The sequence below is a fragment of the Arabidopsis lyrata genome (genome assembly GCF_000004255.2).
Source record: "Arabidopsis lyrata subsp. lyrata unplaced genomic scaffold ARALYscaffold_1, whole genome shotgun sequence".
Taxonomy (NCBI): Eukaryota; Viridiplantae; Streptophyta; class Magnoliopsida; order Brassicales; family Brassicaceae; genus Arabidopsis; species Arabidopsis lyrata.
The window spans coordinates 28840521-28855319 of NW_003302555.1; the positions used below are offsets into that span (position 1 = coordinate 28840521).

The following is a 14799-nucleotide window of genomic DNA, read 5'->3' on the forward strand; positions in this document are numbered from 1 at the left end:
TATCCGGAAATGCACCGTGCGGTGAAGGTATACTAATCTGTGCCCCACTCTAATCCTTATGCGATTAGTATTACGAGAATTGCTTAGTATCTCGGAGAAGTCCATGGTTTGCTGGTGTGTTTAGCGTCTCTTTGTCGGTTCAGTTGGTCCGTTTTTGGTTTTAAGACCGGAACGACGAAACATGGAGAACCAATTCTTCCTGAAAATGCGCCTCATGGTGATGATGCTATTGGGACAAGCACTACATTCTGATCTTAAGGGACTAATAGTTGGGTCTATTTTGTAATTCAGATTAGAGTTGGGTATTCTCCGTGTCAGTAATTGTTCTCGTGTCATTAGAGTCTTTTTAGGTGGTTTAAGAGATGATTCTACACCGTGTTGTGGTGTGTTTCATCTCGCAGTGGTTGAAAAATACAATGATTTGCGTCGGGTAGCGTTGAATCCGCTAGTGTTTCAGGATGATACTAGACTGAATCATTGTATTGGGGTGAATTTATCGTGGTTAAACGATGTGTATCTTGACTTGGATAATGAAAAGTTGATGTTGAGCCAAAAAAAAAAATTGATTTTTTTCATCTCCTAATCGATCCTTACCCAAATTAATGAAAATTTGGAGAGTAAGCTTTTTCTTTTTTTGACGTCTAGATTTATTATTTATTGCAAATTATGAGAACTGTTACCTAGACGATTCTACAACGGACAATTCCTTCCGACCCTTATTAGATCCACGACAGATGACACTTCCTTCTTCATGCTCTTGACGGACACCTTCAATGATCCACGACCTGATGACACTTCTTTCTCTGCGTAGAATCCTGGCGAACGGCTATAATTGTACTTCGCTGAAGATCTCCGGCACACTTGCCTCCTTTAATCTGCAAATTTATTAATAAATCGCAATATCTGGGACTCGAACCCCAGACCTCTTGGTGTAGAAACATTAATTAACTCTTGGTCAACCAATGAGATAAGGGGGCTTCCACGGAGAGTAAGCTTAGCTATTAAATTTTTTTGAAACCATTATACTACCTAATATTTTCGTCATGTATTTTGTAGGAAAAAATGGGATAAATGTTTTTTTACTATCCAAATTATCCATTTTTGATTTTTATCTGTTATTTTCATCCGATATCTAAAATAAACACATTTAATTTAAATACACCAACCAATAATTTTCTAGCTCTGTTTTAATTTTCAAACACATTAAAAAATGGTGAAATTTTAACGTATGAGACAAATTTAAATTAAATGCTAGTTTATAGGAAAAAAATGATATCAAATTAATTTGCAAATACGTGATAGAGAAAACTCACAATTTTTGCAGATATTAAATCATTCCGATAAACTGTCAGCATTGGATATCATCAATGGTCATTCTATGGATGCTACTATCTCTGGTTTATGCCAAGATATTCAATAGTGGGCAACTTATTAATTGTAATGAAGTAGTTCATAGTTTAGCAAAGCAAAGTTATATTTCATCTTCCTTCTTTTCTGGTTATATGGTTCCTCCTATATGGATATCCGAACTCTTGTATCTAGATCGAGTTTTGTCTTAATAAAAAGTTATTTGCCGAAGAAAAAAAGGACAAAGAAGAGATCCATATGCAATGGACAAGACCTGATGACCAATTTTAAGCCTTTCAACTAATAATTGAAATTATCTTATTATATTGTATGTGCATTTTTCTTTAAATATGTTTTTCTCTATTATTCGGATCTCACAATCATATTATACACGAAAAAACAATAATAATAATCATATTATACACATTACATTATAAAATATGTTTGTCAAAACGTTACAAAACAAATTACAAATAAAACATGCTTACCTATAAGAAAAAAAGACCACAATTTTTGCAAATACAAACAACCAATTTACAGTTCATCTACTTGTCAAAACATTCTTTTGTGCAGTATCATTCCGATAAACTGTCAGCATTGGACAACGCAGAGAACACAAATGGAATGGACCACAACTGAAGACCGATTCTAAGCCTAGCAACTAATAATTGAAATTATCTTATTATATTGTATGAGCATTTTTATTTATACTTTTTCTCTATTATTCGAATCTCACAATCACATTGGTCACGTTACAACGACCATACATGTATTAACAAACAAAAAGGACCATACATTTTTTTTGTTTAACAAAAAGGACCATACATGTTACCGCTACATGATTTTCTCTGTTATTTTTATTTTGTATCTCACATTGAACATGTGGATGAAGACCTTCGTATATATATTTTCTAATGATACCCCAGAAACTGAATTACTACTACAAGTAGAAAGTATAAATGCGAAGAAGACATATAACTATCATTCAGTACCAAACATAAAAATTTTCACTATATGCAAATATATAGCAACAACCGAACGATTATTCGGATTTCTCCGGCGAAGAACATGGTGAAGATTCATCCTGACAAGGTGTTTACGGTGGATTCTAGCGCGGGAGAAGACAAGATTTCGCCATACTTAACGACGGGGAAAGAGAGTTTCACAATTTGGATGAGATCTCTTGTGTTTCATAGCAAAGGCTGCACAGTTTATGATTCCAAAGGAAACTTAATCTATCGAGTGGATAATTATAACTCCAAGAGTTGCAGTGAAGTTTACCTTATGGATTTATTCGGCAAAATCTTGTTTACGTTACGTCAAAAGGTAAATAATAAAACATTTCATTTTATCCATGTTCTTATAATTTTTGATAGTTTTGTTCTAATGTCTTTCTTTTCTTGGTTATAGAAATTGAGATTATTCAAATCTTGGGAAGGATATAACTCAACCGGGACAAGATTTCGACTAAGAAAGAACTTCAAGATATCGCCAAGAGGTTCATCTTCGTCATACAAAGTTGTAATGGTACCGCGCAGAGCTAATGATGATCAACAACAATCTTGTTATAAGATTGTAAGCCGCAAATCGATTTTCACAATCGAGGATGGATCGGGTAGATTAATGGCAGAAGTTAAAAAGAAACAATCGAGTATCAAAAGTTTGGATCTCGGAAAAGATGTGTTAACAATGATGGTGGAGCCACAAGTTGATCATTCTTTAATAATGGGTATTGTTATAGCTTATAGTCTTCTCAAATGTAAATTGTGATAATTATTAGGGTGAGACTGAACAAATATGTAAAATTTAGGGTCGTAAATGTAAATATACAATTTTTGGAGAGCCATATGATAATATTATTGTTAAATAAGTTCTTAAAGCTAATTAGCTGCTATTACAGGCATAAACCCCAAAGTCTCTAGCTTTGAAATTGAGATTTTGAGATTTTCGAAGAATTCACCAAAATGTGGAGAGAATCGGCTTCGTTTATCCTCGATAAGCATCAGAACAACAAACCCATTTCTCTAACTCATTCAACTGATTCTCCTCCACCACCATCTGCTTCAATGGCGGATGAAAACCCTAACCCTAATCCTATTTCGGCTTATTACCAAACTAGAGCGGCGCATCATGGGATCGTGACCAGCGAGTGGCTTGAACAGGCTCAAGCCGCGGTTCGACGTTATCCTGACCATGATTCCTCTGTTTCGGGAAGACCCTTTAGCGTGATTGAGGAGTTTAATAGTTGGAGACAGCAACCTGATTTGGCGGAGGCTGTTGCCGCGATTCGTGCTCTTGCGGCTGTAATTAGGGCTAGTGAAGCGACTACTATGATGGAACTTGAAATTGAACTTAAGAAAGCTTCTGATACTCTGAAAGTAAGTGTCTTTTTTCTTTGTGTTGGAATTTGGGTTCTGAATTTTTAATTACTCGGTGTTGTGATTGCTTGTTGGTCTTGGATTCAATCTTTAACGAACATGCTATTAGTTTGCAACTTAGCATTGATTATTTTGACGATAATTTAGGTTTAGCTTGTAGGGTAAATGGTAGATTTGATCGTGGCATTGGATTGACTTTGTTGCCTTGTGAACTCTACTTGGCATTCTATGAGTTTCGTGATCGTTAAGACACTCTCATGGCTCTAAAGATAGGTGGAAAGTTTTATCTTTTTGGATATCTTAATGGTGTGCTTCTGGTTGTACTTTGCATCTTCTGTGATGCTAAACTTTTCTTAAATGTTTTGTTTGTTTGGAAATGAGCGATTGTTGGTTTTGTTAGTTTTGAGTGTCAGATGGTATATTCGAGTCCTGCTGAACTCGTAGCTTTCAGTTTTTAACGAACATGCTATTAGTTTGCAACTTAGCATTGATTATTTTGACGATAATTCAGGTTTAGCTTTAGGCGTAAATGGTAGATGTGATTATGGCATTGCATTGACTTGTAGAGCTCTGAATTATACTTTGCATTTCTGCAATCTGCGAGTTTCTTGATCGCTAAGAATTGCTGGTGACTCTAAAGGGAAAGATAGGTTGAAAGTTTTATCTTTTTGGATGGTGTGTTTATGGTCGTAGTTTACATCTTCTGCAATGCTATATTTCTTTGAAATATTCTGTCTAAAGATAGGTTGAAAGTTTTATCTTTTTGGATGGTGTGTTTATGGTCGTAGTTTACATCTTCTGCAATGCTATATTTCTTTGAAATATTCTGTCTCGATGGAGATGGGCAATTGATGGATTTCGTTAGTCCTGAGTGTCATATGGTATTATATGAGTAGCTTTCAGATATTTTCGAGGCAGAACTCTAAAAATGTAAAATTGTCTTCTTGTTTCAGTCATGGGACACAACCTCTATATCCTTAACAGCTGGATGTGATCTATTCATGCGCTACGTGACTCGAACATCTGCTTTGGAATTTGAGGACTTCAACTCTGCAAAATCCCGTGTGCTTGAACGTGCTGAGAAATTTGGGGAAATATCTTGCAAGGTCAGTGTTTTCCTAGAACAGAAATTGCTTACATAAAATAGTTAGTAGAACCAGAGTTTGAACAGTAATTGGAATTTTGCAGGCCCGAACGATAATTGCAATGCTTAGTCAAGATTTCATATTTGATGGGTGTACTATTCTGGTCCATGGTTTCTCCAGAGTTGTGTTTGAAATACTAGAGACATCAGCGCAAAACAAGAAACTCTTTCGAGTTTTGTGCACAGGTACTTTTCTTAAGACTTTGAGATCACTCGGATCTGGCATTTTCTAGTTATCTCATTCTGATTTTCCTAACTGACAATCACATTTCTGTTGCACCCGTGGAAACAAAATCCAGAGGGAAGGCCAGATAAAACAGGTGTACTGCTAGCCAACGAGCTCGCAAAACTGGATATTCCTGTGAAGCTTCTGATCGATTCAGCCGTAGCCTATAGCATGGATGAAGTAGACATGGTATTTGTTGGAGCTGACGGAGTAGTTGAAAGTGGCGGGATAATTAACATGATGGGAACTTACCAAATCGCCCTCGTCGCACATAGTATGAATAAACCAGTCTATGTAGCTGCAGAGAGTTACAAGGTAACCTCTCATAACTTTAAAGTTTTCAAGGTGGTTGCAGAAATCATCAATGATTCATCCTCTTTCTTGTTTTCCTGCAAGCGAAGTTTGCACGGCTCTACCCATTGGATCAAAAGGACTTAGAACCGGCCTTGCGACCTATTGATTTCAATGTTCCTGTTCCTCCTAAGGTTGAGGTAGAAAGATCTGCAAGGGACTACACTCCTCCTCAGTACTTGACTCTGCTCTTCACTGATCTTGGTGCTCTCACTCCATCTGTAGTAAGTGATGAGCTTATTCAGCTTTACTTGTAAGTAAAGCTGTCTTCTTCTTCTTCCTAAAGCTCGTCTGAAAACCTCAATTTTTTGTATAAAAATAAAAACACCAATTTTTGGCTATACACAGACATAGTTTGTCTCTGATTCTTACTGCTTGTGCACATTTTTTTGGGTAGTAGCGAGATCTATGTGACTTGTAATCTTTACTTCAAATTTATCTCCCAAGTTTCAATATATAGTATGATTATTTCTGGTTTTTAATTTCTTGATTAGATATCGTACTTGATTAGAAATTTATCATACATAAAAAGTGTATTGTGTACATTGTTACAACCAGCTTTAAAAACATTAAATAAGGACTGTATATTATAGAACTTTGCAAAGACATATACAGTAAAATAAAATTTCTATAAATTAATAATGTTGGGACCGGGAAATTTTATTAATTTAGAGAGGTATTAATTTATCGATAAATTAATAATTATTCATTTATAGAGAGATCTTACTAATTTTGTAATTTCGTAAAAAAATGTCTATCTAAAAATAAAATTTTTCTTTATTAACAATATCTTTTAAAAACTAATTACAAGTAGAGAAACAATTATTAAGTTTAAAAAACAACCCAAACTTTTTTCAAATAATAGAGTCATAGTTCATCAAATTTTTTACATATAATATTTTGAATATATATCATAGTAATTCATATATAACATATATAAATTTATATAATGTATATATATATATATATATTGATAAGTAATACAATTATTAATTTATGATATAGATGAGACCATATGTTTACATGAGATTTTGAAAAAAATATTATTTTATTAATTTAGCGAGGTTATTAATTTATAGAGGTTTTACTTTACTGGGAAAAAATAATTATGTGAAGGATTCTCGTAATGATAAGATTGATATATTTTCCCCCTTGAGAATGAATTAAGTTTTTATTGTATTGCTATATTTTTTTTATAATTGTTAGTTGTGGTTTTTTGCAAAAGTATATATATTCTTTTAATAATATGAAAATGTTTGTATAAAAAATAAATGGTATGTTATGGGATGGATATTGAGAAGTTGCAATTATTGTAGTGAAGTGATAGATGACCTATATTTTTGTAACATAATATAATATGATTTGATGTTTGAAAATGAAAGCATGAGAAACGTGATAGAATTAAAGAGCGTGTAAATTCTTACTAGTACTATTTTAAATTTTTAATGCTTGGTCAGCTCAGTTAGTTGGTCGTCGTAACTGGTAACTAAAGCTAACGTTAGCATCAAACGGCTAACGTTGTAGTAAGATTCATAAAACACCGGCCACATTTTCGGCCATTTATAATCGAAACATCGAATATAACACAACAAATGAAATTAACAAAATATTGTAAAGATATTGAAGATGGCAAAATTATTTCTTCACACCACGTTTTTAAAAAGTGATTATATATAAATAGAACAAATAAAAATCATTAATTTACCACAAACTATTTTTTTAGCATTTCATATTTATTGATTTAACATATGAGTCATTTTGTTTGTCAACAACTATATAAAACAAATTGAATTCGAGTTTTTTTTTTTTTTTTTTTTTGTCAACTACTCCATTGGATATGAGTTTAGATTATTTTCTGTTGTATCATCCTAGACTAGACCATCCCCGGCAAGCGACAATATTGATCCTTTTTACGTTTTGAAAGAAAAATGAAAATGTTATAAATCATATGGATGGACTCCATAACCGGCCCATGGCCCATTAGGGTTTTACCTTATTCTCTGTATCCTGCTATTATCCTCGTATATATATCCCTTATACTATTAATGAAAGATACAGTTCACAACACGTTATCAGCACGATAGCCTCTTACCCTAAAAATTAAAAAATCCCGAAACCCTAAATCTCTCTCACAAAAACCAAAACCAAAACCCTAGCTGTCTCTGCAAACAAAATTTTAAACTCTATCGAGATAAGTTTTCTGTTCATATTTGTTTCTGCACGAATTTTGCACGGATTATCTGTTATTAATCATGTCTGTATTTCTGCACGAACTTTGCACAGATGATCTGTTATCTATTCTGTCTGTAGTTTTGCACGAATTTTGCACGGATTATATGTTATCAATTTTGTCTGTATTTCTGCACGAATTTTGCACAGATTATCTATTGTCAATTCTGTCTGTAGTTTTGCACGAATTTTGCACGGATTATATGTTATCAATTTTATCTGTATTTCTGCACGAATTTTGCACAGATTATCTGTTGTCAATTCTGTCTGTAGATTTGCACAAATTTTGCACGGATTATTTATTATCAATCCTGTCTATATTTTTGTACGATTTATGCACGGATTATATGTTATTGATTCTGAACTGTTTTATGCAGTATATTACAGAAACCCTATTTTTTTTCTTTTTACTAATGTAATAGCCATGTTTCTATGAGCAAAATTTTGAGTTTCTCAGGAATCAGGATTATATATATTGAGATTTTGTAGGAGGTCCCAACCAGCTAAGAGACGTAACTGTTTCCAATCTCCGTATCAGATCTCGGGTCTCTGTTTCAGTTCTCCAATTAAGATAAGTGCTATTTATTTATTATGCTTTATATACATGATCCAATTAAAGTTTGATAAGATAAAATTTGCATGAAAATTGGCACATGTGATTTGATTTATGATTGGAGAATTAATTGAGAAGTTAGTGAATGGAAAGATGTTTAATGGCATGATAGATTGAATGTTTTAATATAAACCCTAGGTTAAACCGAAAGTAAACCGAAACCCTAAATCCTAGGTTAAACCGGTTTAATAAACCCTAAGTCACGGTTTAAGATCAAGCTTCCTATAAATGGAAAGTTTCCAGAAATAGAAAGTTCCATATAAAGAAAGTTTACAGAAATAGAAAGTTTCGTAAAATAGCAAGTTTCCCAAAATAAAAGGTTTCCTAAAATAGCAAGTTTCCCAAAATGGAAAGTTACCAAAATAGGAAACCCCTTCATAAGGAAATATTCCAAAACCCTAAAGTACATAATTGTTTAGGATTTCTTTCTAGATGAGAAATAGAAATTTTCCATAAAAGGAAAGTTCCATATAAGGAAAGTTTCCATAAATAGAAAGTTCCATACATAAAACCAAAATCCTAGCAAAAACCCTAGTACTATAAATCGCGGATGCTAAAACCCTAAAACTTAACCGCGAAATCCTAATATCCTAATCTAGTATGATCCGATTGTTTGGTTGTTGCATACTAGATCAATCTTCTAGGGTTGATTTCATCCATATATATATATAACATGATTGTTTAGAAAACACTTGCTGAAGACAAGCATGGCTCGGTCTCAAATACCGCATAACTTGGTCTAACCGATTACATGAGTTCTCATTTAACTCTATATATTATAGATATCAGAAATCAACTATTATGAATACACGGCACTCAATGCCTCTGGTGACAATTATTTAAAATGGGCTTTGGACACTAAGATTATAGATATCAGAAATCAACTATTATGAATACACGGCACTCAATGCCTCTGGTGACAATTATTTAAAATGGGCTTTGGACACTAAGATTTTCCTAAAGGAAAAAGGGCTTGGTGAATCTATTATGGAAGGAAACAATGTCACCAGAAGAGAAAGATATAAGGCGATTACTAACATACGCCATCACCTCAATGAGAGTCTCAAAATCAGTACCTCACTATTAAGAATCCTCTGGACCTCTGGACATAGTTGAAAGAAAAAAACGGTGCTATTACCCAAAAGCCCGATTCGATCGAAAGAATCTCAGATTCCAAGAATTCAAATCCATGAATGAGTATAACTCAGCACTATTTAAAATAGTGTCAATACTGAGATTCCGTGGTGAGGAAATTACTGAGAATGACTTGCTAAAGAAAGCATTCTCGACCTTTCATACAAACAATATATTGCCTCAGCAACAATATCGTGAAAAAAAAAAAAAGGTTTTTACCACATATGCAAGTCTAAACTCTTGTTTTGCTACTTGCTGAGCAAAACAATGAGTTATGAATAGTGAAATGAGACCTCCTGGTCCTACCCCATTATCAGAAGCCCGTTGGGCTGAAGAGCCTAAAGAGCCTAAAGAGCCTAAAGAGACTAAAGAGTCTAACCACGTCCAAAGAGATAAGTATCATGGCCACAATCATGGTAAATGGAATGGACGTGGTAGAAGTGGAAATTATAATTTATATGATCAAGGAAACCATTCATATGGTTAAGGCCACCGACCCGACTTTGGTCGTAATCGAGGTAGGCCACGGTATACCCAAACCACAACACTCAAATAAACTTGTTTGCCACTGATGAGGAATGGGGAAACCATTGGACTAAGACGTGCATGACACCTAAGCATCTCGTTGATCTCTATCAAGAGAGTTTAAAAAGAATCAAGAAGCTCATTTAGTTCATCACGATGGTGAAGAAGATTTCGACCATGAGATAGATGATTATGAGAATTCAATAAACGAAATATCTAAAGACATGGTTCATTAGCCAAATTGCGGGTATAGCTAAATTTAGTGAAGGCTAAGGGTAGGCCCATGGCAGGCCCATATTCCCAAGGGCACGCATCCTCAGATGCTTCATATTCACCCAGCTCAAAGGGGCTTGTTGAGTTTCAAAGAAATGTGTTTGAATAGTTTCCACATTGAAACTAAGGGTGAAGGGAACAAAGGATTCCCATATATTACTAAGAGCATCCAAGACCATGAGAAGGTCTTACAGACTATACCCGCGTCATATATCTTTACTATGCCAAGGTCAATATGATAAAGGCTAATAAAGTAAACAAAAGGGTTTACTGAGAAATTCACTAATGGCATGACCGGCTTGGCCAGCCCGGTTCGAATATGATGCGTAAATTAATTCAAAGTTCTAAAGGGCACACCCTTAAAGAAAACCGAGTTTTCCCTAAGCACCACACATGCATAGCCTGTTCATCACCAGTCAAAGCAACTAGAAACTTGGTGTTTGCTAGATTGCTGGCCCAGACCATAAGTCTGTGAGCCCACATACTTAAGACTATATGTCTAGATAATGCTGGTAAATTATGTCTCAAGCGTTTTATGGCTACAGTATGTCCATGAGGGGGAGAGTAGTATACCCCGTGGCACATGTCCATACTTGAACTGACAGTAGCTGCTTGGGGACACACAATATTACATGCAACAAGAGCTTATACGCATCAGGCCATTCTAGTGAGCATAGATATTCCCCATCCCAATTGCTAACAAGTCATGAGCCAGACGTTTCCCATCTTAAGACATTTGGGTGTTCAGTCTATGTACCCATTGCACCACCACAGAGAGCAAATGATGGGACCTCAAAAGGGGATGGGAATATACGTTAACAATGATTCTCCCACCATCATTAAGTATCTCGAGCCAAAGGCCAGATTCAAGGATTGTCATCTCAATGAATCCGTTTTCCCAACACTAGGTGGAGAGACTAACAAGCTGGTCAAAAAACTTACATGGAATCAAACATCCTTCACATGGCAAGATCCTCGGACTCCATCAGAGATCCAAAAGACTATATATCTGCAAAAGCTAGCTAAAACAGTTGCCAAGATTCCTATAATGACCCAAAGAGAGTAACAAAATCGTACATACCAGCTTGTAATGCACTAGTACGTATTGATGTTCACAAGGAACACAATCAAGTTGCTACAGAGGCTACAACACGTAAGAAACATGGTAGACCCAAAAGGTTCCAAAGACAAGAACCCTCGGAAATCAAAGAAAGGTGCAAGGGAAACCGAGAAGGTTCAAGAAACCATAGACATGGCCGGCTAATAGACATAACCCTAAGGTACCAATCAATGAGGTTTGGGACGCCAAACCTCAAGGTCCTGAAGGTGTAAAGAGATCTCTATAAACTATATCATGTCTAGAATACAATGGAACCGAAAAGATGTCGACATCAATGATAATATATTTGCGCACAAGGTAGCAACTGAAATGAATGAGGATCAGGAGCCCACGTCTATACTAGAGTGCACTCAAAGACCTGATTGATTAAAATGGTACAAGACCATAAAACGTGGAGCTAAGAATCATTAAGAAGAAGAATGTGTTTGGTCCAATACAAAGGACACCATTCAATGTAAAGCCAGTGGGACAAATGAGTCTTTGTGATTGTGTGAAATAAACATAGTGAAAGCGTAATATATCAGACACGGCTTGTCGCACAAGGATTCACACAAAGACCAGAAATAGAGGAGATATTCTCCCCTGTGGTGGATGCTAAGACATTTAAATCTTTGCTAAGTCTGGCTATATAAAAGAGAAAGATTTGCGGCTAATGGATGTAATGCCTGCATATTTATATAAGTCCACTGGATAATATATGAGATTACCAGAGGGTATTGAGCTCAAAGATAAGAAAGATTCTCGAGAACAGCACTGCATAAGGCTGGACAAATCCTTATATGGACTGAAACAAAGCGGACATATGTGGTATAACCGGTTAAGTGAATATCTCATCAGAGAAGGCTATAAAAACGAGCCGATCAGTCCATGTATTTTTATCAAGAAGTTTGCAAACAAAGGATTTGTAATCATAGAAGTGTATATGAATGATTTAAACCTCTGGGTAATCGCCCAAACAGTTGAGTATATCTAAAGAAAGAATCTCAAATGAAAGACCTAGGCAATAATTAAGTTCTGTTTGGGATTACAACCTGAGTACGTGAATAATGGAATCCTTGTGCATCAAATGGCATACACTGAAAGAGTACTCAAGGAGATTTAATAAGGACCAGGCCCGCCCATTGACCAGGCCCAATGGTGGTGAGAAGCCTCAGATTGGATAGTGATCCATTCAGTCTGGAAATGCCATACCTCAGTGCCATAGAAGTTCTAATGAATTTGGCTAGACACACTAGACCAAACATTTGTTTTGCCGTGAGTCTTCTGTCTAAATTTAGTTCATGATCAACCCAAAGGCACTGGAAAGGTTTAAAGGAAGGTTTGATTAAGTTTTAAAGTCTATTCTTCCTGCGTTGTTTACTTGGGTTTATTCTATACTGATCTAACCAAAGAAGGACCAGTTTGCTTTGGTTTAGTTTGATTTACTAATGTAGGATATTCATAAGATCAGATTATGGTATGGTCAATGAATATGAACTATGTGTGGCTTGATCCCTTCCAAGGGTACGTAGGCAGCCTTCCTTAAGGCGCATCTACTACTACATCAAAGATCATCATATTTGAAGACAACGCAGCCTGTATTGCTCAACTCAAGGATGACTACACTAAGAGAGACCGGACGAAGCACATTTTGCCAAAGCTCTTATTCACTCATGAATTACAGAAGGACGGTCAGGTCAAAGTTCAACAGATCCGGTCAAGTGAGAATTCAGCCGACCTATTCACCAAATCATTGCCGACTTCAACGTTCCGGAAGCTCATTCATCAGATCGGGATGCGCGGACTTAAGGATCTACAGTGATGCTCAAATCAGGGGGAGTAATGCGTGTTGTACTCTTTTTCCTTCACCATGGTTTTGTCCCACTGGGTTTTCCTGGTAAGGTTTTAATGAGGCAACATTCCCCAGCGCATTATAGAGATCCCGGTTTAGTATCGGGCACGGTTATGTCTTCCAAGGGGGAGTGTTATAAACCATATGGATGGACTCCATAACCGGCCCATGGCCCATTAGGGTTTTACCTTATTCTCTGTATCCTGCTATTATCCTCGTATATATATCCCTTATACTATTAATGAAAGATACAGTTCACAACAGAAAAGAAAAAAAAAAGGAAATAAGGAAACATATATCCTCCAACGGCTCTATTGTAATCTTTTGTGTATATATAATAACATTGATCAATAATACCTAATAAACACTTTGCTTCTTCTATTTTTTCCTTGAGAGACAAACAATCAAAACTCTCTCTATTTCTCGCTTCTTCTTCGAATGTCTTTATACAGAAACTCTGTGGAATCCGCCGATGATCCAATTAGATTGATCGGCGTAAAAATCCATGATGATGATCACTATCCGGTGAATTCCATGATGATGATGATCCGTAAGCGTTAGATTGATCGGCACGGAAAGCATCGTGAATGATGATCTCCGTCAATTCTCTGTCGTCTTCTGTCTCCGTCGTTTCCGGTAGTACTACGATCGATCCAGATTCTCTCGTCGAGATCTCTGATTTTAACCAGACGTCACGTCAACGTGATTCGACCCAAGGATTATTGGGATTACGAGTCACTCATTGTTCAATGGGGGTAAGATTGTTAAACCCTAGAATTAGCTGAATTGGTAATTGGTAAAGAAATATAATCGATTTTTCTAGGGTATGTAGTGAATTTGATTTCAGCTTGCTTCTTGATGAAGCTAATCTAATGAAATTGATGCTTCTAATGTAGAAGAAACTTTTCTTTTATCTCTATTGATGAGTTTTGCTTATAGTTCCTCTGTTATGGTGTAAAGCAGTGATGTTTTAGTTAAAGTTTTGATCTTCTTCTTTGCTCTCTCAGGGAGCAAGATGATTATGAGGTAGTAAGGAAGGTAGGCCGTGGAAAATATAGTGAAGCCTCACAATGTTATGATTGACAAGAGCTGCGTAAGCTTCGTCTTATAGATTGGGGTCTTGCTGAGTTTTACCACCCTGGAAAAGAGTATAATGTCCGTGTTGCTTCAAGGTATGGTTTTACTTCATACCCTTTATTTCATTTTTTTCGCTGTTGCCAAGCTTCACTCTCATGTTTATCTCTCCTAATGTGTATCAGATACTTTTAAGGGACCTGAACTTCTCGCGGACTTGCAAGATTACCTAATTTTTCCTCATTCACCATATATATTAGATATTCCTTAAGGAACCTTTCTTCTACGGCCAAGACAATCAGGATCAGCTAGTGAAAATTGCCAAGGTACAATTACTTGCAAATCAAGATATGTGAACAAGTTTCAGAACAACCACGACTCCTGAGAAATTCACAACTACCAGGTATTTTTTCTTACCTTTTTTTTTATAATCATAAATCAAAATAATTTTGGTTTTAAAAAATAAGATTTTCTATTTTTCACTTATGATTAATACTAAATATCACGGGTTTTTCAAATATTTTTTACGTAATAAATTTTTATTTTTATAAAAT

The 14799-nt window shown here is 35.5% G+C and overlaps 2 protein-coding genes across 2 annotated transcripts; both read left to right on the forward strand.

Annotated features, from left to right (window-relative positions):
• The first annotated feature begins 2170 nt into the window (after positions 1 to 2170).
• LOC110225201 (protein LURP-one-related 2) lies at positions 2171 to 3231 on the forward strand. The gene is made up of 2 exons (XM_021014303.1): positions 2171 to 2673; positions 2758 to 3231. Exons 1-2 carry the CDS (start codon positions 2362 to 2364, stop codon positions 3115 to 3117), a joined length of 672 nt encoding a protein of 223 aa, XP_020869962.1. The 5' UTR covers positions 2171 to 2361; the 3' UTR covers positions 3118 to 3231.
• LOC9327839 (translation initiation factor eIF-2B subunit alpha) lies at positions 3224 to 5923 on the forward strand. Its single transcript, XM_021014302.1, has 5 exons — positions 3224 to 3725; positions 4679 to 4831; positions 4914 to 5055; positions 5169 to 5410; positions 5497 to 5923. The coding sequence occupies exons 1-5, from the start codon at positions 3312 to 3314 to the stop codon at positions 5701 to 5703; spliced, it is 1158 nt and encodes a 385-aa protein (XP_020869961.1). The 5' UTR covers positions 3224 to 3311; the 3' UTR covers positions 5704 to 5923.
• Positions 5924 to 14799: the final 8876 nt, after the last annotated feature.